Below are 22,563 nucleotides of genomic sequence, written 5' to 3' on the forward strand. Positions count from 1 at the left end.
AGGCGTGAGTCACCACGCCCAGCCAATTTAACATTTTCAACATGTGATGTTTTCACCTTCTCCCACATGAATATAAACACCTTGAGGTGAGCCCCCTGTCTGAAGTTCTCACTGCAGCCTTCCTTGCACCCAGCACAGCATCTCAGGTACACTGGATGCTTGGCAGCCAAGCGAGGGAGGCCATCTGTGCCTCCACAGCTTTATGACTAGATGGACTACATCTACCTTTGCATCTGGCCAGCATTCCTCCAGATGTAGAGTACACTAGGAAGGCTGGGCTGAACCACAGGCTCCATGAGGTCTCTTGAACTTATCTGGCCACCCTCCTGGAAGCCCAGTACTGGAACCAAAGCCCAGGAGGCCCACATGATGCTGCTCTGGAAATAAAACCCCATAGGTGAGGAAGGCCTGATTGTCCGGATAGAAAGTTCCTGAGGTAGATTTGGGGCTGCTTTTTCTTCTAGAGACTTCTAGACACTCTAGATATAACTCTAGATATTCTCTCCTTCCTGAGGTAGATTTGGGGCTGCTTTTTCTTCTAGAGACTTCTAGACACTCTAGATATAACTCTAGATATTCTCTCCTTCCTGAGGTAGATTTGGGGCTGCTTTTTCTTCTAGAGACTTCTAGATACTCTAGATGTAACATATTCTCTCCTTCCTGAGGTAGATTTGGGGCTGCTTTTTCTTCTAGAGACTTCTAGATACTGTAGATGTAACTCTAGATCCTTCCTTCCTTCCTGATGACTAAGGATGTTAGAGTAGCTAATGACTGTGGGGCATAAGCCACGCACCTGGCACCTCACTAAGTACTTCACACACATCATCTGCTCAAATCCCCCACATAACTCCATGAGATGGGCACTATCATCACCAGGACACAGCTGAGGAAACTGAGGCCAAGAAAGCTGCCCAAGGTCACCAGGCTGGGAAGCAGCAGAACATCTCAGGCGTGTTTGCCTGTCCCCTGCCTTCCAGCAGCAGCTCTGCACCCTCCCCCACACCCTGAAGGAAGCGGGGCGGAGGAGCGAGCACTGCAGGCAGCAGATGAGCTCTTGGAAAACTGGGAGTTTCAAGATAGGAGCTGGGAGAGAAATGCCACAGTTAGAGCCCTCCTTGAGGCTGCCCGCAAGGGCTCCTGAGGGGTGAGAGTGCTCTGTTACTGGAGTAGTCAAAAGACAGTCTTGCAGCATGCCGCCCCCTCCCCTCCTCGATATTCTCACTGCCAAATGAAATCTGGCAGTTTCTGAAAATAGCTCAGTGCTGCAGCAGGCACTCTGCCCGCCCTTCAGCAGGCTGGCACGCAGCTGGGGGTGGCCACTGTGGGCAGACACTGGCACACACAGGACCGGGGGTAGGTGTCACACACACTGCACAGGGGCGGCACAGAGCTGGGGGCATGTGGCAGCTGCCATCCCTCAGCTCTTCTGACCTTTCTATGCCTAGCGAGGACTCAGTGGCCTTGGAGTTAGCATGGCATGCTTATCAGGCCTGAGGCACCCCCTCCAGCTGGGGTGAAATCACTAGTGGGTCTGAGAAGCTGCCCTTGGGCCACTTTTGTCTACCCTGTAGACAAAAAGTAAACCCAGGAGCCAGGAGAAAATGATGAAATGGTGTTTATTACTATCTGGATGTAAAACGCAGCAGTGTTGTCCTATCTGACATGGTCTAGGGTTTTCCAGCCAGTGAGAGAGGGGCCAGGAAGGAACTAGGCTGGGTGTCAGGCACTTGTCAGGCAGCACCAGGCACTCAGCACCCTGAGGCTACCATGGTGGGGTGGGGCTGGTAAGTCCTGATCAGCCAGGAAAGGCCCTCTCTGCCCCACTCAGGCCCAAGCCAGGACCAGACATTCTGAGCATGGCTCAGTCGCCTTCCCCAACCTCAGGTCTGACCCAGAGTAAAGAAAGAGGCCTCAGGTTAATGGGAAGCCTCTTGGCCCTGCTCCCAACCAGCCACTTTCACACAAGTACACCAAAAGATAGCCCCTGAAATCAACAGAGAGGGGCTTTCCTGCCTGAGATCTGGTGAGCAGATGGCTGCAGGGAAAGTATACTGGCTTTTCTTACAGTGACATTTTCCAAAGTGGAAAAAGGTTAAAAATATCCCCCACCTTAAGTTCAGATGAAAAGCCACCATTTGGGTAGGGAGTAGTGAGGGGATAGCTAGGCCCAGGGACTCCCTCAGGGGAGAGTGCTGAGTTCCCTCTGGGCTGGGCTGCAGCAAGGCAGGACTGGACTGCACAGGGAGGCAGGCAGGCCAGATCCAGCAGCCTCGGGGAGCCCAAGGAGGAGTGAGACTGAGAGGGCCAGCCAGTGTGCGAGAAATCAGCCTCCCCAAGAAGGCAGAGGTGAACCCTCAGTTGCCCCTCCTCCCTTATTCGCTCACTCAGCATTCACAGGCAGTAATGTGGTCCCTGGTCACCATGGCAACCAATGGCCAATGCCTTTCTCAAGGCCAGGCCCATCTGCCCACCCCGCAGTGGGATGTATCTGTGGAAGACGTGGAAGATGGGAAGCCCAGCCACAACTCTCAGTGGCCTAGAAAGCTAAGGCCATGCACCAGGGCAGGACAGCACAGAGGCCTCACTCAGGCCATCCTGGCTAAAGGTGCTGCTATGGCAGCAGGCAGCTCCCAGCCCCTAGGCCCTGCCCATCTCTAGGGCTTAAACCTGGGCCAGAGATCTGAAGGAGGTTTAGGGTCAGGGTCCTCCATCCTGAAGTTCCAAGTGACAAATTAAAACACAATAAAATAATCCTTTTGTTAAAAGAATGACCCTGGGCCCTCCTGGCCAGGGCCTCAGCACATTCTAGTCTGTCATGCAGGCTGAGGGGCCAGGCTCCTCCAAGGTCCCATGAGCTACTGGTTGTTGCAGCCCTGAGAGGCAGAGGAGCTGCCTGCCTGCTTTTTTCTCCTCTTGTTGAGGAGCCGGTTGTTAGAGGTCTTCAGGTCCTTGATCTTCACCTGGTCGTAGTCCACCCGCATAGTGGCCAAGGCACTGGTCATCTCCTCCTGGGGACAGACAGGATTGGGGGCACTAAGAGGTCAGGATGTACTGACGTTAGGAACTATCACCCCCTGCCTGGGCAGCCCCTTAACAGTGTCAGTGACAGCCTGTGCTGCCTCTGTGCCCACTGTGTGCCCAGCACTGGGCCAAGCCCTTTGCATCACATGAGGGACCTCACTACAGTCCTCTGTGGTAGACACTGAGCTTCTTCACAAAGGCACAAAAGGAGAGTTATTCCCTGGGACCACACCAAGGGTAAGTGGGATAGTGAACTAAACCACTTCCACCACAGAACCACAAGACCTTCAGAGAATGCCATCTCGCTGAGCAACCAGCACACTGGGGCCTGGAGTTTGTGCCACTGGAGCTGCTACCCCATATGTTCAAATGTCTCCTCTGCTGGGTCTAAACCAGGCTGACCACCCTCCCAAATGTTGTTGGTTATAAGAGAGGTCATCATCCAAGCTTGGTACCAAAGCCCTGTTTCATTGAGGAAGTAAGCCAGGAGCACCACACTGAATGGGGTAGTGAGGCCCAATCCTTGGAGTGCCATGGTTGGACCACTGCGACAGTCACTGACACCCTGTCCTCCAGGCATAGAGAGGGGCCAAAGACCCCAGACTCTGGGTAGCCACACCCCCCTTTTGCCCAAATCCTGGCACCTGTAGTGAGACTGAGGCAGAGCCCACCCACCTTGACTTCATCCCAGTGGTCTTTGTCCTCCTGCAGCACTCGGGCCGTGTGGAGTGGGGTCTGTGGCACCACCATCGATTGCTGGAAGGAGCCCCATGCCCATGGATTAGAAACTGGAGGCACCTGGGACAGCACTGGTTCCCCCAACTCCATCCCCTTCTCCCAGTTTCAGATGGGAAAACTAAGGCTCGGGGTTGGGAAGGAGCCTCAATGGGGCAGTGGCAAAGCCAGGCTGTAGGTAAGGCCCTACTATCTACCTGTGCGCATGGGCCCATTCCAGCCCTGTACTGGGGCCTCAGAGCAGAGCCACCACCCTCCTGCCTGGCAGACCCGCTCCAGCTGGACACCCTGCCTGCCGTGGGAGGAGGAGGGGCTCACGTTGATCCAGGGGTGGTTCATAAACTGAGTGATGGTCAGCCTCTCTGTAGGGTCCGTCTTCAACAGGAGGCGGATCAGCTGCTTGGCTAGGGAGGCCAGGGAAGAGAGGGGAGAGGTGAGGTTGCAGAGTTCCTCAGAGCCAGCCCCTCCACCCTTCCCCATAGACCACAAGCTCTGCTGAGGCAGGGGCTGCATGTGCTCCCAAATTCCTAACCCACAGAAAGAGTGAGTTAACAACTATTTCTTGTTTTGAAGCACTAAATGGCCAGGATAACTGGTTAAGTAGCAGTAGATAACTCATACAGGGCAGCCTTGTTTGTGGTCCTCAGAAGGGAAAATATGATTGAGGAATAGGAGTTAGAGGGAGTTTTGAGGAAGCAAGTTTTGAGCCTGTTTGACAGATGTAGAAACTGAGGCTCAAGAAGGTTAGAGGACTTGCCTAGGATCCCATAGCTGGGAAGAGGGGGAGCCAAGATTTGAACACAGGTCAGTTTGACACCAAAGTGATGTTTCCCAGAATGAAAGTCGCAGGGGCCAGGCTGGGACAGAGAGGTTCACTCACCATCCTCAGAGACCTCTGACCACTCAGGATTGGGGAAGCCATACTGGCCCAGGCGGATCCTTCTCTTCATCCCTGGGGAGATGGCCTGGCCCGTGTTGGAGTAGAAGGGTGGGAAGCCACAAAGGCTGGGGGAAGGGGTAAGTCATTTGGCATAGGGTGGGACCAGTGCCAGGGTGGACCCATTTCCCCTCAAAAGTCCCTGACTGGGGAGACAGGCAACCAGACACCATGGCAATAATACCAGCCCTCCGGACTTCCAGGCATATCCCAGGAATGCCATCAGCCCTTGGCATGGGGAGACCCTCAGGCACCTGAAGGAGTGGTGTCCCATGACCAAAAGGGAAGGGCAGTCTGCATGAGGAGTGACACACACAAGCCCCTCGCCAAGGACATGGCGTAGGGGGACAGAAGTGGTCCTAGGCTCACAGTGGGGGTGAGGGCAGGAGATGGAGGCAGGGGGTGGGAAAGGTACTCACAGGATGTACATGATGACACCCAGGGACCACATGTCACATGACTTGTCATACTTCTCTGGACCCAGGACCTCAGGGGCTGCCAGGGCAGAGGGACAGCAGGGCTCTAAGACCCAAGGGTCTTAGAGCCCAGGCAGAAGCCTGAAGCCTGGGCAAGGTGGGGAGCAGATGCCTGGACTGGGAGGTAGGGCAGAGCAGACTGGCGTCTAGCACCTTTTGGAAAGGCAGCACGTGTGTGAAGCTGGGGGAGGAGAAAGCTCCCGGAAAAAAATCAACCACTTTCAGACATACCCCTAGCTCCCTTGGGCCTGGGCCCCTCTGCCAGTCTCAACCTTGGTGAAAGAAGAGAAGAGAAGTGAAGGCCAGTCTGGGGCTTGGTGGGAAACTGCCGTAGGTGAGAGGGTCTTGGCCTGCCAGCTGTCCTGTGTCCCTTGCCTCCCAGAATGCACAGCCTAGGTCACAGGCAAGGAGGAACCAGGGGCAAGGCTCTGCATTCCATCATCAGCTTGGCTACCAATCCATGGGGCCTGTCTTCCCAGTGCAATGAGGTGGGTAGGCTAGAAGATTTCTAAGTTAAAATACTGCAAAACACATCCTAGTTAACAGAGTGCCATTTCAACTATCTCAGGGAGCTTCCCACCCCTTCAGCAGCCCTCCAGGGAGACCTCTTCTGAGGAAGAAAAGCCCTCTGTCATCAGCCCACTCTTAGGTTAGGGGGCAGTTTTGGCAAGGAGCATTTTCAGATCTGGGGGTTGCCCACTTGCAGAAGGGCAAGGAACTTTTCCAGGAAACATGAGTATGTGCACACCTCCAAGCCCTGGCTTTAGTGACTGTCTCCCACAAGGCAGGTGACTGGTACCCTTTGTCCCTCCAGGTTAGGAGGAAATGCCTGCCAGCTTTCTGAATATGAATCCCAGGAAGACAAAAACTAGAGAAAAACAACCGCGGTTGGGCTCCGTCCCGAGCTGATGGCAGCCTTTTATCACATATATATTTAGAGCTGCTGTGATGTCATTCAGCTCACAGGCCACAGCCAGAATTTTCCTGGATCTATTTTCAAAAGCAGAAGCTGAAGTTTGGGAGAATATTTTTGCAGCCTCCGGCCCCCCACGTCACCCGCCTCCATGCAGACAGAATTCTCCCCCTCCCTCCTTGCTGGGCTTTAACCCTTTGTTTTCTGCAACCCACCGGCTACCCTACAATACAGCTGTATAAGTTGGGGTGAGGAGTTACAAATCATGTCCCAAGGACTCACCCACATAATAGGGAGTATAGCAGGGTGTCTGCAGGGCATTTTGGGTGGTCTCCTTAGCAAAGCCAAAATCGGTGAGCTTAAGCACTGCGTCTTTCTCTTTAGATGTGTAGAGCAGGTTTTCAGGCTGGGCCAGAAAGAGAAAACATTGGTTTGGAGTTAGGAACCAGGCAGGAGTAGAGCCCCAAGGTGATCTTCAGCCAGACTCCCCGACTCCATCCCAGTGCAGAAGGAGCCAGGTCCATTTATAAAAAGACCTGGGCCTTGCCCACCAACATGGGTCAAATACAGAGAAACCCAAGGTGCTACCTACATTCACAAAAGGGGAAGCAAGGCAGGTGTTCAGCCAAGACTGTGAATGACCAAGTGCCATAGAAAGCCTCGGGGCAGGAACTTCTGATCCTGAGTTGGTGACATTGCCATGAAATGCTACAGCAAGGGTGCTAGGGGAAGGCAGACTGCTCATAAGTCAGTATTGCCAAGCACATGTCCCATACCCAGCCCAGAGTGAATCCTACAGGGCTAGAAGGACAGCCCCATCTGAGGTTGCTCAGGGGAGAAGGACCTGGTTGCTCAGACCCCAGGAGCTGCACAGGGCAATCTTCCTGTGTCCCAGGAGTAGCCAGGGGCCTGGCAGATGAGGGCAGTGGGGAGGTCTGTCCCTGAAACTGGTTTTTAATGAATGGGTAGGATATAGGCCCGTGGAGAGGAGCAGAAGAGACCCCTAAGCAGAGCTGGGGTAGAAGGATGGGGTGTTAGTAGAAGGATGGGGTGGTGGTTTACAACCAATGGATGCTATTTCTCAGGTTCTGTTTGAGAAGATCTGACCTTTTCAATTGTGATAAAAATTGTGATAAAAACAGAAAACCAGTTTTAGTCTATTCAAGGGAATCTCCTCTGCAGAAGACTTTTCTCTCTTTGGGAAAAAAAAAGAAGCCAGGGTCCAAGTAAAGCAAGGATTTACAGGTTGTGGTGCTCAGCCAGAGGGAGGACCTGATGCAGCAACTGGAACCTCAGCTCTCCTCTGCCCAGTCTGAGGAGGAAATAAGCCAAGGAAGGTAATGTTCTAGGCTTGGGGCAGAGGGTCCAGGAGAAGCAGACTCTGCTCTGATAGTGCTCACACATGCTTACGTGTGCACGTGCATGTGTGTGCTGTACATGCAGAGTGCCTTGGTTTGCATTTCATCCATCTGATCCAAATGACCTGTAAGACCCAGTTCTCCCAGGATAGAAAATTTGGAGAGCTGAGCTTCCAGCCTCAAGACTGGAAGGTGGCCCACCAACTGGCACTATCTCTGTTCCTTCCTCCAGTGCTCAGCAAATGGCTTCTTTCCCTTAAAATGCTGGTATCAGAGGGCCTGATCTATCAAAGCTATGGCTGTGACTTCACAAAAGCCCCAACAGGGCCAGGTGCAGTGGCTCACACCTGTAATCCCAGCACTTTGCAGGTGGATCACCTGAAGTCAGGAGTTCAAGACCAGCCTGGCCAACATGGTGAAAACCCATCTCTACGAAAAATACAAAAATTAGCCAGGCGTGGTGGCGGGTGCCTGTAGTCCCAGCTACTTGGGAGGCTGAGGCAGGAGAATCGCTTGAACCCGGGAGGCAGAAGCTGCAGTGAGCCGAGATCGTGCCACTGCACTCCAGCCTGGGTGACAGAGTGAGACTCTGTCTCAAAAAAACAGAACAAAACAAAACAAAAAACCCCAACAGCATCAGGCAGCCCCTTCCTGAGGTTGCGTGCACACAAAATTTCTTGCTGAACGAGTGAACAAATGAATGAATGAATCCCAGTGCAGCAACTACACAGCCCTGGGCATGTCACTTAATCTTTCTCTGAGCCTTGTTTTCCTCATCTGTAAAATGGGTAATGGCACTTGTCTCACAAGGCTGGGTGAGAATGAAATGAGATTGCTTGTCAGGGCCTGCTAGCTTCAGGCAGGCACTCAGTTATTCTCATTACTATTGGGATTACTCAGTGTTTGAAAGAAACAAGGGGACCCATCTGGTGAGAACAGAATGAGTATGCTGAAACTAGAGAAGAGGCTGAGAAGAACAGTCTGGGACACAGAGCGGACGCTTTGAATGTGACTATGGAATATGGCCTCCATCCAGTGGGTCCTGGATGCCATCAGGGATTGTGGAGTGTGACAATATCCTCTTCCCTGGGTCCCCAACCTGAATCCTAGAGCCTCACCTTGACATCTCGGTGGGCGATGTTATGGCTGTGCAGAAACTGGATGGCAGTGCCGATATCCCGCATTATCTCTGCAGCTTCTGCAGAAACAGAGGAGGAGGGGGTCAGTGATGCCAGTCAAAGGTCAAGCTCCCACCCTATCATCCCTCCTGGACACAGTCTAGCAGGCCAGGACAAGACAAGAAGACAGTGACAGCACTCCTGCTATCCAGGTTCTCTATCCTGGGATGTCTACCCCACCCCAGACACCCCAGTTTCCTCCGAGGATACCCCCAACCCATCTAAACTTCTTTCCTCAGTCCTGAACTACCTCTCCCCAGCTCAACTGCAAGGCAGCACCAAGAGGCTTTGAGGCCTCCATCCCAAAGCCATAGAGAGTTCATCTTTGACAAAGTGTCTCAGACTCAGAGAGTCCCTTGTGGGGTTGGACACTGAGTCCCACCCTTTCTTATTCAGATGGGAAGACTGAGGTACAGAGAGGAACAGGGTCTTGCCCAGCATCACACACAACTCTCTGGTCCATACCTCTCACCCTGAATCCTCCTGCTGGTCCAGATACATGCACATACCTCTCTCAGTGAAAGCCTGGTCGCCACGCTCCTGAATCCTGCTGAACAACTCACCACCTTCCATGCTGTAAAAGAGGTGACTATAAGCAGAGAGGGGGAAACTGCACATCATCGTACCCTTGCCCCTGCCCCAAATCACAGGCCCAGGCTTCAGGCTCTACCACTCCGCTCCTCCCCTACTGAACAGCCACTGTCACCCTCCCTGTCCTTTGCAGAACCTAGTGCATACCCTCAGCTTGGGTGGGTTGAACTGAACTCTTGGAACTAGAAGAGGGTGGTGGGCTCTGATCCCTGCCAAGAAGCCTGTGTGTTCCCAGTGGCACGGCCCCTACCTGACTGTGAGGGCTTGGGTACTCCCAACCCTATTCAAGTCTCTGTTTCCCCAAATGTGGGATGAGATGTTAATTATCATCATATGACCACTGTTCTCTGGGCACCTACTATGTGCCATGCCCTGGGATCCACGTTTCATGAGCGCTGTTGTGTGATCCTGGGCTGGTTCTTTCACCTCTCTGTGCCTCAGCTGTCTCTTTTGTATAATAGGGATGACAGCACCAACCCCACAGTCATGCAGATTGAATATGCAACACACATGGCCACGTAGAATGGAGTCAATCACAGGCTAAACGCTACGTTAAAATCTTCCCCACATCTTACATCCGAGTTACAGAGATTCAGAGAGGTTAAGAGCTGCCCATGGTCACACAGCTAGTGGGTAGCAGAGGCAGGATCTGAACCCCAGATGTGAAGAACTGGCTAACCGGTACAGGAAGGGGGGACTTGAAAGGCAGACAGGGAGGAACTGAGGACCCAGAGTCTAAGGACGGCTGGTGCTGAGCCACGGTGTTACAGGAAGAAGCCCAGGGTGGAGAAGGCTGCTGGCTCCTGGTTCTAGGCCCCAAGCACCCAATTCCTGGTGGGACCATGGGAGCACATACCCAGGTCAAAAGGAGAGAAAGTTGAGGGAACTGTGTGGGTCCTTTTCTTCCCCAAATCCCCCATCCATCCATATTCAGGGATTGGAAGGCTTCTCTGACAGCTCTTCTAGTCCTCCTCACAGAGTAGAAATCACACTCAGGGAGGCCATATTAACCCCTATGGTTTCTTGCCCACCCTTGAGGGAATGTCCTTATGGCCAACTCCATAGATCCACAGGCAGGGCCTGTGGCTGCCTGCTCCGTTGCCCCTCAGGGGCTACAGTGGCACCCAGATCTGCTACCTGGAAAACAAAGAAAGTCTCTAGAAGCATGGCAGGGAGTCTGGGGGCCACAGGGATGCCGAGGGGGTATGGAGACAGGGCAGGCCAGCATACCATTCCATGATGATGAGGAGACAGCGCTTGCCATGGTGCATGTTCTCATACACATCCAGGATGCGGACAATGTGGGGGCCACCAGAAGCCTGCCAGTGATGGTCTACCTCCTGCCGGGCCTTGGGGCTGTCATATAGGAGCTGTGGGTGGGTGGGCATAGAAAGCATCAGGCTCAGAGTCCTCTACCATCACTTTGCAGACAAAAACATATAAGCTCAGAGGCCTGTGACCTGCCCCAGGTCACACAGCTTATAAGGAGCAGAATGAGAATTTGAATCCAGGTTTCTCTGACTCGTGGTCCAATGAGCCTCTGGACTTGAGGGTCAGTCCTGGGCTCAAGCAGCTTGGCAGGTACTTCAAGGGGTCTCTGGGAGGTGGCTGACTGCTTCAAGGGGCTCAGAGGCCAAAGAAGCCCTTGCCTCCCTTCTCAGGGGCTGCAAATAAGATGGAAATTGAATGGGTTTTATAACCCCACTCTAATCACACAGCAGCCATGGGACCTCAAGCCAGGGGCCACACATCCCTTGAGCCTCATTTTTACAATGAGGATGACACAGTTGTTCCATTTCCTAGGCTAGGGTTGGAAATTGTACATGTAAATTGAACAGGATAGCACCTGGCACATAGTAGGCCCTTGGTGCCTCCCTTGTGATTCTCACCCAGCACATCTATGAGAAACATAAGTGTAGATGCAGAAGGTGCTGGGGCAAGGCTGGGGAGGGGAGACGGTACACTAACACACAAATCTGCCCTACAGGCCGTAGCATGATCAGGAGAGTGCTGGAGTGGGAAGGAAGACTTCCTGCAGGAGAGGTTGAGGCCTGTGTCTGTCAATCTATCTCCCACAAAGAAACTGGCCCAGAGTGGAGGGAGACAAGGCCACACTCCTGTAGGGGTAAAAGTAATTAAGACTTCAAATTCTCCAGGAGTGGGAGCGAGAACAAAACTGTCACTACCAAGAAAAGTGCTTCTAAAATGAGTTGCTTGGTCATGACCGCCCAGTCAGTCCCCAGCTCCCAAGGTGACTTTGTAGCCTGCCTGGGAGCTGCTATACAATACCAGGGCAACAATGTCATCCCGCTGTGAGAGAGGTGGGGCCATCTCAAGGTGACCTAGCTGCCTAGCCTCCACCCTCATCCCATGCTTACAGATCTCTGGTGAGGACCCAGAGGTAGAGACTGGGGGCAGGGAGGACCCTAGTTGAAGGAGATGACAGCTGAGTGGAGTGAGATGTGGGTTTGGGATTGAATTCCTCCAATGACTCGATGTGACCTCAAGCAAACATTCACAGCTCCAAGCTACAGCCCACAACTCTGTAAAATGGAGTGACAGCAGAGTCATTCCCACAGGGTGCATCCCAGCAAGGCAAGCATCCAGTGGGCGGGCATCAGGATCCTTGCTCGGGTTAACTCAGCCCTGGACTGTGGCTGCCAACCAGCACCAGAAATGAACAAGGCTTCACAGTGGCCCTGCTGTAGGGGGAGAAGAAGTCAGCATGCATGAGGAGATGGCCCAGAATGGGGACAGGAGGGACAAGCCACCCCCCAAAAGGGTTGCTCACTCAAGGACCAGCCATGACACTGTGTTTCCTAATGGAGGAGGGCTGGGGACCAGGGCTGATGCTCAAGACTGGGGCTCAGATCAGCACTGCTCAGCATCCATAGGACCCTGGGCTGCCCCAGCCTTAATTTCCTCCTCTGCAGGATGGGGACAGCCAGGCCACTTTACACAGGGCACTGTTGGGGGCAGGCTCTGGGACCACACACGCTCTCTAGGTAAAGACAAACTGGGGCAGGGCAGTGTCCCAGAGAGGGGAAAGGCAGGCAATGGTTTCTCGAGCCTGCTGCCCCTTGGCTGTCCCTCCTTTTCTGGAGCTGCTCTCGTCAACTCTAGCCTGGGAATACAGGCAGTGCAAGGAATATAGAGAGCCAGGGGCTGGACAAGCCCTCCAGCAGCTCTGTGCCCCTGCTCCATTACCCAGAGCAGGCTGGGGGTATGTGTCAAGGCTGCTGTGGGCAGACGCTCCTGCCTGGACACTGTGGATCCTTGCTTATGCTGCCCTTGCCTTCCAGAATACCCCTCAGGTTGGTGTCCGCACAATTCCCAATCACCAGCTTCTTCCTCAACGCTGGGACCAGAAAGCTCAGTGCCCCCCACTCGCCTCCACCATGTCCTGGGATGGTACCCCAATCCTCAGCCACAGGAGCCAAGAGGCACCATCCTCCCTCCCTGCACCCGGTTCCTTCTTTCCCTCCTCCCCTTCCCCCTGCCTAGTCCCCTCCTCCCCAGCCTGACCTAACCATCTCCTCTCAGGCCTAGCAGGCTGGCTCCCACACTCCCTCCTCACTGCCCGTCTTGTGGCATCTCACTCCCACATCAGAATCCTCCTCTTCTCTCTTAAAAGCCCAAGCTCACAGCTAGAATGCTTTCAGTAGGGTCCTCAGCCCTGCCTCTCCCTTTATGACTCTAATCCACCTGTGGCCACAGATACTTTCTCACGTCTTCCAGATAAATGTCCTCCCCCAGCACACAGGGCTTGCCTTCCTTTCCCACCTCACTTCCTGCCACCTCTGGGCCAAAACCACTTTGTTCTGGCCAGAAAAATACATGTGCTATTCCCAAACAGGCCTTACTCCCTCAAGCCTCTGTGTCTAGGCCTGTGCTGGTCCCTGTCATGTGCATTCTTGCCTCATCTTCTCTGTTGGGTCAACTCCCTCTTTTTGAGGAACCTTCAGGGCTCAATTTAGACCGATCGATCAATCTCTCTCTCTCTCTCTCTCTCTCTCTCTCTCTCTCTTTCTGGAAAATCCTCCCAGTACCTCTCTTACTGGTTTTGCCTCTGTTCCTCCTATCAGCCTGGGAGCAGCTTGAGGACAGAGGCAGGTCAGGTTCACCTAGGGGTCCCTGGCTGGGGCCTGGCAGGAAACACTGGGCTCCTGAGCAAACAAAGGATGGGAGGATGGGCCCAGGACTGAAGGGAGAGGGGGAGAGAGGGAGGGCGATCAATGGCCAAGGAGCCGCCAGAGAGCCTTCCAGCCTGGGCCTGTAGCCTGTGCTTTGCTGAGGTAGAGGAGCAGGTGGAGCTGCCCTGAGCTGGAGCCTCTCGAGGCTTCCTGCCCCACTGAGTCCATATTTAGGAACCCATTTCCCACATGGATTAAAATAGTCCTTCTACAAGTGCCAAAGCCCTGAAAATAGGTACAGGGGCAGGGGAGAGGGCTGTCTCCGGAAAATATAATAAATGCCCCACTGGCCTCTCTACAGAGCACATCACAGGAGACAGACCCCTCAGCCTGGGCCCAGGTCCAGCTGCCAAGAAATCTCCTAAGCTGTCTCTCCTGACCCCTTGAGTTGAACCTGAGCATAGCCCAAAACCTCCTAGAGCCTCAGTTTTCTCATCTTCCTTCCCCTTAGCCAGAGCCTTCTCCTCCTCCAGGTCTCCCCTCAATGTGGTTCACCTCAATGTTGTCTCATCTCAGAAGCCCTCCCTCTTCATCCTTTGTTTTTCTTTCTTTCAATATATGCTTCGTTTATTGAGGTGTAATTGACATATAGTAGAATGCACAGGTGTCAAGGGTCCAATTCAATGAGTTTTGATGATTGCACACACCCTTGGGACCCAAACTTCCATCAAGATAGAAAACATTCCTAGCTCCCCAGAAAGCTCTCACATCATCACCCTTTTCACTTCCTGTGCAGCACTTGCTCACAACCTGCAATTAGCTTTAAGCGTTCCTTTGATAACTCTTTAAGCAAACACATACATACAGATATTGTACTTTCAATGTGCCTGGCTCTGTTTGGGGTACTTTATAAACATTAGGAGGAAAGGACTTCATTATCACCACTTTTTGGATGAGAAATTGAGGCACAGAGAGAGGAAGTAACTGGCCCCAAATCACATGGCTGATCCCTCATCAGACTGTGGGCCCACAGGGCAGGGTCAGTCTGCCTGGCCACCTCTAGGTCCCAGTACTGGGATACAGGGCCTGACGCAGAGCACTAACTCAGGTAATACTTGTAGATTTCTTTATGAGACAGAATCTTGCTCTGTCATCCAGGCTGGAGTGCAGTGACACCAGCCTCAGTCTCCTGGGCTCAATGATTCTCCAACCTCAGCCTCCCAAGTAGCCGGGACCACAGGTGCATGCCACCACACGTGGCTAATTTTTTTTTTTTTTTTTAGGGACGGGGTTTTATCATGTTGCCCAGGCTGGTCTCGAACTCCTAGGCTCAAGTGATCCTCCTGCCTTGGCTTCCAAAGCAATGAGATTACAGGCATGAGCCACTGCACCTGTTAATATTGGTAGATTTAATAAATCTAGAGAGTAAGGATGAGGGGAAAAACCTCTCATAACCTATCATGAGGACAAGATAAGATTAAATTGGCCGCGCGCGGTGGCTGACGCCTGTAATCCCAGCATTTTGGGAGGCCGAGGCAGGTGGATCACGAGGTCAGGAGTTCAAGACCAGCCTGACCAACATGGCGAAACCCCATCTCTACTAAAAATACAAAAATTAGCCAGTGTGGTGCTGTGCACCTGTAACCCCAGCTACTCAGGAAGTTGAGGCAGGAGAATCACTTGAACCTGAGAGAAGGAGGTTGCAGTGAGCCGAGATCGTGCCACTGCACTCCAGCCTAGACGACAGATTGAGACTCCATTTCAAAAAAAAAAAAAAAAGATTAAATTGAGGAGGCCCCAGTGAGGGAGACATGACAACCTGGCCAAACTTTCTCCCTGCTGCCCAAGGGCAGCCTGTATCTCACCTACCCGCTCTGTTGAACCAGGCTTTACCTCCTCTTCCAGGGAGTCTATCATGACTGCTCCATTCCACAAGGCATTGCTGCAAGTTGGCCTCCTTCACATAGGTACATGACTCCACACTACTCTTCACAAAAGATGTCCCAAAGTAAGAGCTCCATCTTCCCAGGTGTGAGAATGAGCACAGAGCCAGGACACAGGAGGCCCAGGTTTTATCCCTATTCTCAGTATGACCTTAGGCCAATCCCTTTTCCTCTCTGGGCCTGTTTCCCCAGTGTTAAGCTGTAGGGCTTGGGCTATACAGGGTGGGGGAGAGAAGTGGACTTCTAGACAGGGGTTCTTTGCAAAGTATCTACCATAGTACCACTCCCACATCATTGCCCCATGGAGCAGCCTCTGGGTCCCCATGGCCTCCATACCACATGCCTGAGCCCACTGGGGGCTACCTGGAATGGGCAATGATGTCATGGTTCCCAGTCACAGCTGGGAAGACAAGAAGATAGGAAGGGGCTAAGCACGGTGGCTCATGCCTGTAATCCCAACACTTTGGGAGGCCGAGGCGGAAGGATCACCTGAGGTCAGAAGTTTGAGACCAGCCTGGCCAGCATGGTGAAACCCCATCTCTACTAAAAATACAAAAAATTAGCCGGGTGTGGTGGCACACACCTGTAATCCCAGCTACTTGGAAGGCTGAGGCAGGAGAATGGCTTGAACCTGGAAGGTAGAGATTGCAGTGAGCCGTGATTGCACCATTGCACTCCAGCCTGGGCGAGAGAATGAGACTTTGTCTCAAAAAAAAAAAAAAAAAAGAAGAAGAAGAAGAAGAAGATAGGAGGGGACTTCTGACAACCCAACAGGCCCCCACCCTTGCCTCACTCCTCTCCTATGTTCCCTGAGCTCCCCAGCAGTCCACCAGAACTGGAGGGTCTGTGATGGCACTTGGGCAGCTCCACAGCTCTAGCTAGTGCCCAGTAGGTACACACAGACACACACACTCACCACACACACACAGACATACACACACATACACCCCTGTGAGGTGGAAACTGCGCTTCTTCCTGAAGAAGGGGATTCCTGGCCATGCACCTGAGGTGTGGGTCCCCACTGAAGCTCAATGAGCATTGCATTTGAGATGACATTTCCTTTAGCGAGTGACCGCAGGCCTCAGGCTTTGATGTACTGGTTTTCACTTCCCCCTTCTCCCCTCATCCTCCTTTGCCAAATTCTCTCTCTTGCCCCCAGAGCCAGCAACCAGAGGCCAAGACCCCTACTGACTTCATCAGCTAGTGAGTCCCAGCAAAATTTGAGAGCAGAAGGGCCAGTGCCCCTCTAGCATCACCAGGTGGAATGTGAGGGCCTCAAAACAGGCCAGGCCCCTCACTATCACCCCACTATGTCCCTTCCCACCCTTGCAAGGACACGGTTTACTTGTGGGTGGAGGAATTCTTGAGTTCCACAGCTGGGAAAACAACAGCACCATTTGCCTGTTTGGAAAACAATTTGCAGTTTACAAACACTCTGCTGTCCCTTATCTCATGGGAATCCTTGGCGCCACCCTGTGAGGCAAGCAGGGTGGGGACCATTAGCCCCAATTTACAAATTGAGGAAACACAGGCTCAGGAGGATGAAGTCATTGCCCTGTGGCCACCTGGCTACAGGATGGCAAGGCTGGAGGAGGAAGGAGAACAGGACTTTTGAGAGAGCACCCAGACAATCCCTCCCTGAGCGGAGATGAGAGGAGGGGGTGGCCCCAAGTTGGAGAGGCACTGGTCAAATCCACAGCTTGCACAAGACTCAGGAAGCTTGTTCTGAAATAAATGTGTGCATCGGTGAGTGGGTGTGTGCATATGTAGGGGTATGAGGAGGGTATGTGGGGGCATGTGTGTGCGTGGGAACATGAGTGTGTACATGCATGCGTACATCCATGTGTAGGGGTGTGTGCATGGGTGTGTGGGGCATATGGGAGTGGGTGTGTGGGCCCATGGGCATATGTGTGTCTCCAGTCTCTGCAATGTTGACTTTGAACTCGCAGAGAACAGGATTTATCCATCTGTCCATTTGTTCATCTAGTATTTTCTACTTCTCCAAAGTACCTAGCAGAGAACTGGCCACAGAGAGGTGCCCAAGAAACATTGGGGGGTCTTATTGCTACAACTCAACCTAGGACAGCCTATGCAAGAAGGTGACCAAGAGACAGGAGGATCACGAGGTCAGGAGATCAAGACCATCCTGGCTAACACAGTGAAACCCGATCTCTACTAAAAATACAAAAAAAAAAATTAGCCGGGCATGGTGGCGGGCACCTGTAGTCCCAGCCACACGGGAGGCTGAGGCAGGAGAATGGCGTGAACCCAGGGAAGCGGAGCTTGCAGTGAGGGGAGATCACACCACTGCACTCCAGCCTGAGCGACAGAGCAAGACTCCGTCTCAAAAAAAAAAAAAAAAAGAAGGTGATCAAGCCCAGGTGCCTCTATTCAGACCTCCTCTCCCACTGGGACCCCATCTCCATGGCAGGGCCTAACACTTCTTTTTGCCCAGAACTAGAAAAGCACTCTGTCTGTCTTCTTAGAGATCGAACAAAGCTGGGGTGTCTGCAGTGACTCTTGGGAACCAGTCCCCAACACCCTCCTCCAGCCACCTCCTTTCCCAGGAAGGGCCCCCTCTCCAGGTCCACCCACCCACACATGGGTATCCCCATCCAGCTCACCCCAGTGCTGGGCTCTTCTCAAGTAAAGTGCCCACAGTATCTCCGTCTCTCACATACAGAAAGCGCCGAGGCTACCAGCTTGGAAAAGCAGTTTCCCCAACACCCACTGCAGCCACACCCCAACCTCCATATCCCTGGCCAATTAACCTGCAGCCCCGGCCAGGCTGCTATATGTATGGTCTCTGCCAGAACACCCACTCTTTCCGGGGGAAGAGAGCTGACTTATCTCTCCCATCAACGAGGCAGTAATAAATTAAGAAGCTGAAGCTCTGGATTTTGTGACAACATATGAGAGACATCAGCCCTACCGCAAAGAGAACTTCCTCCTGGAGGCCAGGGTTCTAGTTCCTCTCACCACCCCTTGAGGCCCTGCAAGCCCCATTATTTCTGCAAGCCCTGCTTATTAACAACAGTATTTCAGACATTTTATAGTTCTAAAACAAGACAAAAGCCAAACCAAACAAAAAAAGCAGATTCTCTTCAGAATGAAGAAAAAGATAAAATGCACCAGAAACCCACGTAAGTTCCTAACTATAAATGAAGACAAATTTTAATTCTGAGCTTCCTGGAAGTCTTGGCAAAGAAGGAAACCAGTTAGGCTCTGCTGCTTTTATTACCCCATGAAGAGGAGCACAGACATTCACTGAACATTTTCTAAGACAAAATTCTAAAAAGGATTTCACATCAAACCTTATATGGGAGAAAACCTTCTGACAACACCTTCAACAGCAATTTTGCAAGAGATACAGACTCAAATGAACATATCTAATATGGATTCCCCCATGAAGACTGACGCCAGCACATGGGCCTCAGCTATTGCCTGGCATGTGGGCCAGGAGTGCTGAGATAACATCACCAGACCTTCATTTTCTTGGGATTCCAGCTTTGTTTTGTGCCGGAGGGCAGAGAGGAGAGGAGCAGCAGGGACCATCATGGCCTCCAACACCTTCTGTCCCAGCCTCAGGCAAAGGCAGGCCAGGATGCTGAAGATTAAATCTCAGTGCACGTGCTCAACACCAAATCTCAGGCAGCAAAACTGTGGAGAATGTTGTAGGGAAATTTAGGTTTCATTGTTGGGAACCCCTATTCTTACAGAGACAAGCCATGAATAAGACAAAGCACTTTGAACCTACCATACTTCCTCCTTGACAAGTCTTCGACTCAGCCATCTCTAAGATCTCTCCCAGCTCCCAGTTGTATGATTATTTGTGATTGTTTCCCATGAGGATCACATCTCAAATGATGTAAGAGACACCACTGGAATAGCAGAATTCATTTTACAGCCAGTTGTTGAAACCCCTGGCAGCAGTGCTGGCACCTGTGCAGGCAATTAACACACTCGGCCCTGCCAGCCAGTGTGACCCTTGCGGGCTGCTTTGCCTACTTGGAGAATGGGTCACAGCCTCAGCCTCTGCTCTGTGGGGAAGACGTCAGGATGGGACTGACCCTGAATTTAGAGTTCAGAAGCAGGCTTTTCCTTCTTAAGGCTTCAGCATCTTCCTTATAATGCCAGAGCCCTGCTCCTGTCCCCCGTGTCCTCCTTCTCCCTCCCACCAAGGGCACCGGTGCTATTTGGAGAGCTGGAAGTAGTGTCACATCTAACTTTTTAGCCACAGTTTCAAATCAGAGCTGCAGACCTGTGCCATTATTCTCTCACACACTCATTTTCCCAGCTTTCGTATCTCATTAAAGGAGCTAATGGAACCAATTTTGCAGCTATGGATAAGTTGGCCTCCTGACAGATGAGACCTCACTTCATTAAGTTCTGACCACATCCTGTCCTCTGTCTCACCCTGCCCATTGACCTCTCCTCCTCAGAGGCTCAGTTCCAGGGAGGGCGGCTCACATGATACTACTGACCCCAAACGTCCAGGCCCCACGTGGGTGCTGAGGAAATGATGGAGTCAGGTAGGATTAGCTCTCACTACATGACAACAGTCTGTCCCTGGTGCTGGGCCAGTACTGTGCTGAGGCCACCTCATACAGTGCTCACCATAACCCAACGAGCATCAGCAGTGCCCTTCTACCTGTGGGGAAATGTCCTTCTGGAAGGTTAAGTGACTTGCCCAAAGTCACACAGCTGGGCAGTGAGAGTCAAGACTTGAACCTGGACCTGGACCTGTCCCCTGCACTGGGAACCATGTACAGCTGCTTCACCACTTTTCCATGCAGCGTCAAGGCTTGGAGCAGGCACTCATCCCCACAACACCAGCCTGGGGAAAACAAACAGAGAAGGCCCTGCCACTCCTTCCGAGAGCTTGGCCCACGCCCCTGGTCTGGACCAGGCCCTGCTGCTCAGTGGCTGTTACAATAATGGCAGATGTTCACAGAGCCCCGCCCTGTACCAGACATGTCACACCCATTAGCTCTTGCCCTTCAACAACTCCATTGTTAGCCACCATTTTCAGATGAGGAAACTGAGGGTCAGGAAGGCTTTGTGGATTCTCTGGGTCACATGGTTTGCACATGGCCACCTCTGAGTCAGAGTTCTTCGGGAAGCAGGATTCAACTTTCATCCCCAAGGAGGCCTGCCCATGTACAGATCCCCTCCCAATTCCTGCAAACATGTACTGGCCCTGTCTGGGGGCTAGGCCTGGACTGGGACTGGGAATGCTGCCATGGGCACTCTGTCTTCAAGGATTTAGGGGTCTACGGATGAGTCACTGCCAATTGGGATGCTTGATGATGACATGTACACCTGGGAAACTGGTCCTGGCTCCTTCCCTTCCCTTCTCCTCTCTTTCCAGAACCAGAACCTGGCAGAACAGGCGAGATGGGGAAGGCCAGCCCCTCCTGAGGGAACTCACAAGAAAGGAGGATGCCTGAACAACCACTCCCCTTCTAGGCCAAGGCCAGGACACCTGATGGGGGAAGGTGGGGGCAGTTTGACAGGCTGGGAACCTCCACCTGACCACTTCCCACTAGAGTTCTTGGGAGGAGAGAGAGTAGCTGAGGTTCCAAACCTAGTGTCTTCCCAGGAAGCTCTGCTGACAGGACAGCCAACACAAATTTTGAAATCATCAAGTCTTAGGCCGGGCGCGGTGGCTCACGCCTATAATCCCAGCACTTTGGGAGGCTGAGGCGGGCGGATCACAAGGTCAGGAGATGGAGACCATCCTGGCCAACACAGTGAAACCCTGTCTCTACTAAAAATACAAAAAAATTAGCCAGGCATGGTGGTGGCGGGTGCCTGCAGTCCCAGCTACTTGGGAGGCTGAGGCAGGAGAACAGTGTGAACCCGGGAGGTGGAGCTTGCAGTGAGCGGAGATCACGCCACTGCACTCCAGCCTGGGCAACAAAGCGAGACTCCATCTCACATTAAAAAAAAAAAACATTGGCCGGGTGCGGTGGCTCAAGCCTGTAATCCCAGCACTTTGGGAGGCTGAGGCGGGCGGATCACAAGGTCAGGAGATGGAGACCATCCTGGCCAACACAGTGAAACCCTGTCTCTACTAAAAATACAAAAAAATTAGCCAGGCATGGTGGTGGCGGGTGCCTGCAATCCCAGCTACTCAGGAGGCTGAGGCAGGAGAACAACGTGAACCCGGGAGGTGGAGCCTGCAGTGAGCGGAGATCACGCCACTGCACTCCAGCCTGGGCAACAAAGCGAGACTCCATCTCACATTAAAAAAAAAAAACATTGGCCGGGTGCGGTGGCTCAAGCCTGTAATCCCAGCACTTTGGGAGGCCGAGACGGGCGGATCACGAGGTTAGGAGATCGAGACCATCCTGGCTAACACGGTGAAACCCCGTCTCTACTAAAAAATACAAAACTAGCCGGGCGAGGTGGCGAGCGCCTGTAGTCCCAGCTACTCGGGAGGCTGAGGCAGGAGAATGGTGTGAACCCGGGAGGCAGAGCTTGCAGTGAGCTGAGATCTGGCCACTGTACCCCAGCCTGGGAGACAGAGCGAGACTCCGTCTCAAAAAAAAAAGAAATCATCAAGTCTTAGGAAGACAAGATTCCTCCAATTTACTAAATTTTGATGGCCTCAGTTGGTCTGCTTCCCACCAGCCCCAGACAGCCTGGAAACAAAGGCTGAAATGCTAAGTCTGGGGGATGGGAAGAGAGGAGGGAAATGCTTCTAGAAAGAGGGACCTGAGGGAGGCTCCCGGGAAGGAAGAGGGAAGGACAGTGGGAATGTGAGTGCTAGGGGGTCCCAGTGCACCAGACCAGGGACCATGCACAGCAGGACTAGCTGCGGCCACAGGGGTCCAGCTCTGTCCCCAACTCCCCTGTGGCCTTAAGCAGGCCATTCAGCCTCTCTGAGCCTCACAGGCCCAATCTGGAAAGTGGGGATGGTGCTAATACTCCTGTTCCCAGGGAGCCACAAAGAGGGAATGAGAGCACACGCAAAGAGCTCAGATGAACTCGGTGTCAGGTGCACACTGAAGGAATTAAGGGGCCATGATGGTACGGGTGAAAACAGTTTCCGGGTTTGCTTGGGGACTTCTGACTTCAGGATTCCCCTCGGTCTTCCTGAAATGGCCTTACACTCCTCCCCTCCTTGTTTCCCAGAACTCAGGCAAAGCAAGGGCAGCCTTGGGGACCTGGGGGAGGCAGAACCCCTCCAATCCAGCAGGTCACAGGAAATGGTCTCATAACCTCAGAGGCGCACGGCCAGACTGGGCTCTTCAAAGATGGACCAAGAATCTT

At 52.8% G+C, this 22,563-nt stretch overlaps 1 protein-coding gene across 2 annotated transcripts in view; it reads right to left on the reverse strand.

The window, feature by feature from the left end:
• Positions 1-1,598: 1,598 nt before the first annotated feature.
• Positions 1,599-22,563, reverse strand: part of MAPKAPK3 (mitogen-activated protein kinase-activated protein kinase 3) — a 33,971-nt gene continuing 13,006 nt past the window's right edge. For both annotated transcript variants that reach the window (XM_011938988.1, XM_011938989.1), the window contains exons 3-11: positions 10,440-10,579; positions 9,128-9,192; positions 8,559-8,638; positions 6,365-6,488; positions 5,113-5,188; positions 4,637-4,761; positions 4,075-4,160; positions 3,697-3,777; positions 1,599-3,008 (exon numbers count right to left, since the gene is read on the reverse strand). In XM_011938988.1, the coding sequence (XP_011794378.1) occupies positions 2,856-3,008; positions 3,697-3,777; positions 4,075-4,160; positions 4,637-4,761; positions 5,113-5,188; positions 6,365-6,488; positions 8,559-8,638; positions 9,128-9,192; positions 10,440-10,579 (930 nt within the window). In that variant the 3' untranslated portion in view covers positions 1,599-2,855. The remainder of the gene's footprint in view (positions 3,009-3,696; positions 3,778-4,074; positions 4,161-4,636; positions 4,762-5,112; positions 5,189-6,364; positions 6,489-8,558; positions 8,639-9,127; positions 9,193-10,439; positions 10,580-22,563) is intronic.

The sequence above is a fragment of the Colobus angolensis genome, unplaced genomic scaffold (assembly GCF_000951035.1).
Source record: "Colobus angolensis palliatus isolate OR3802 unplaced genomic scaffold, Cang.pa_1.0 Scaffold18, whole genome shotgun sequence".
NCBI lineage: Eukaryota > Metazoa > Chordata > Mammalia > Primates > Cercopithecidae > Colobus > Colobus angolensis.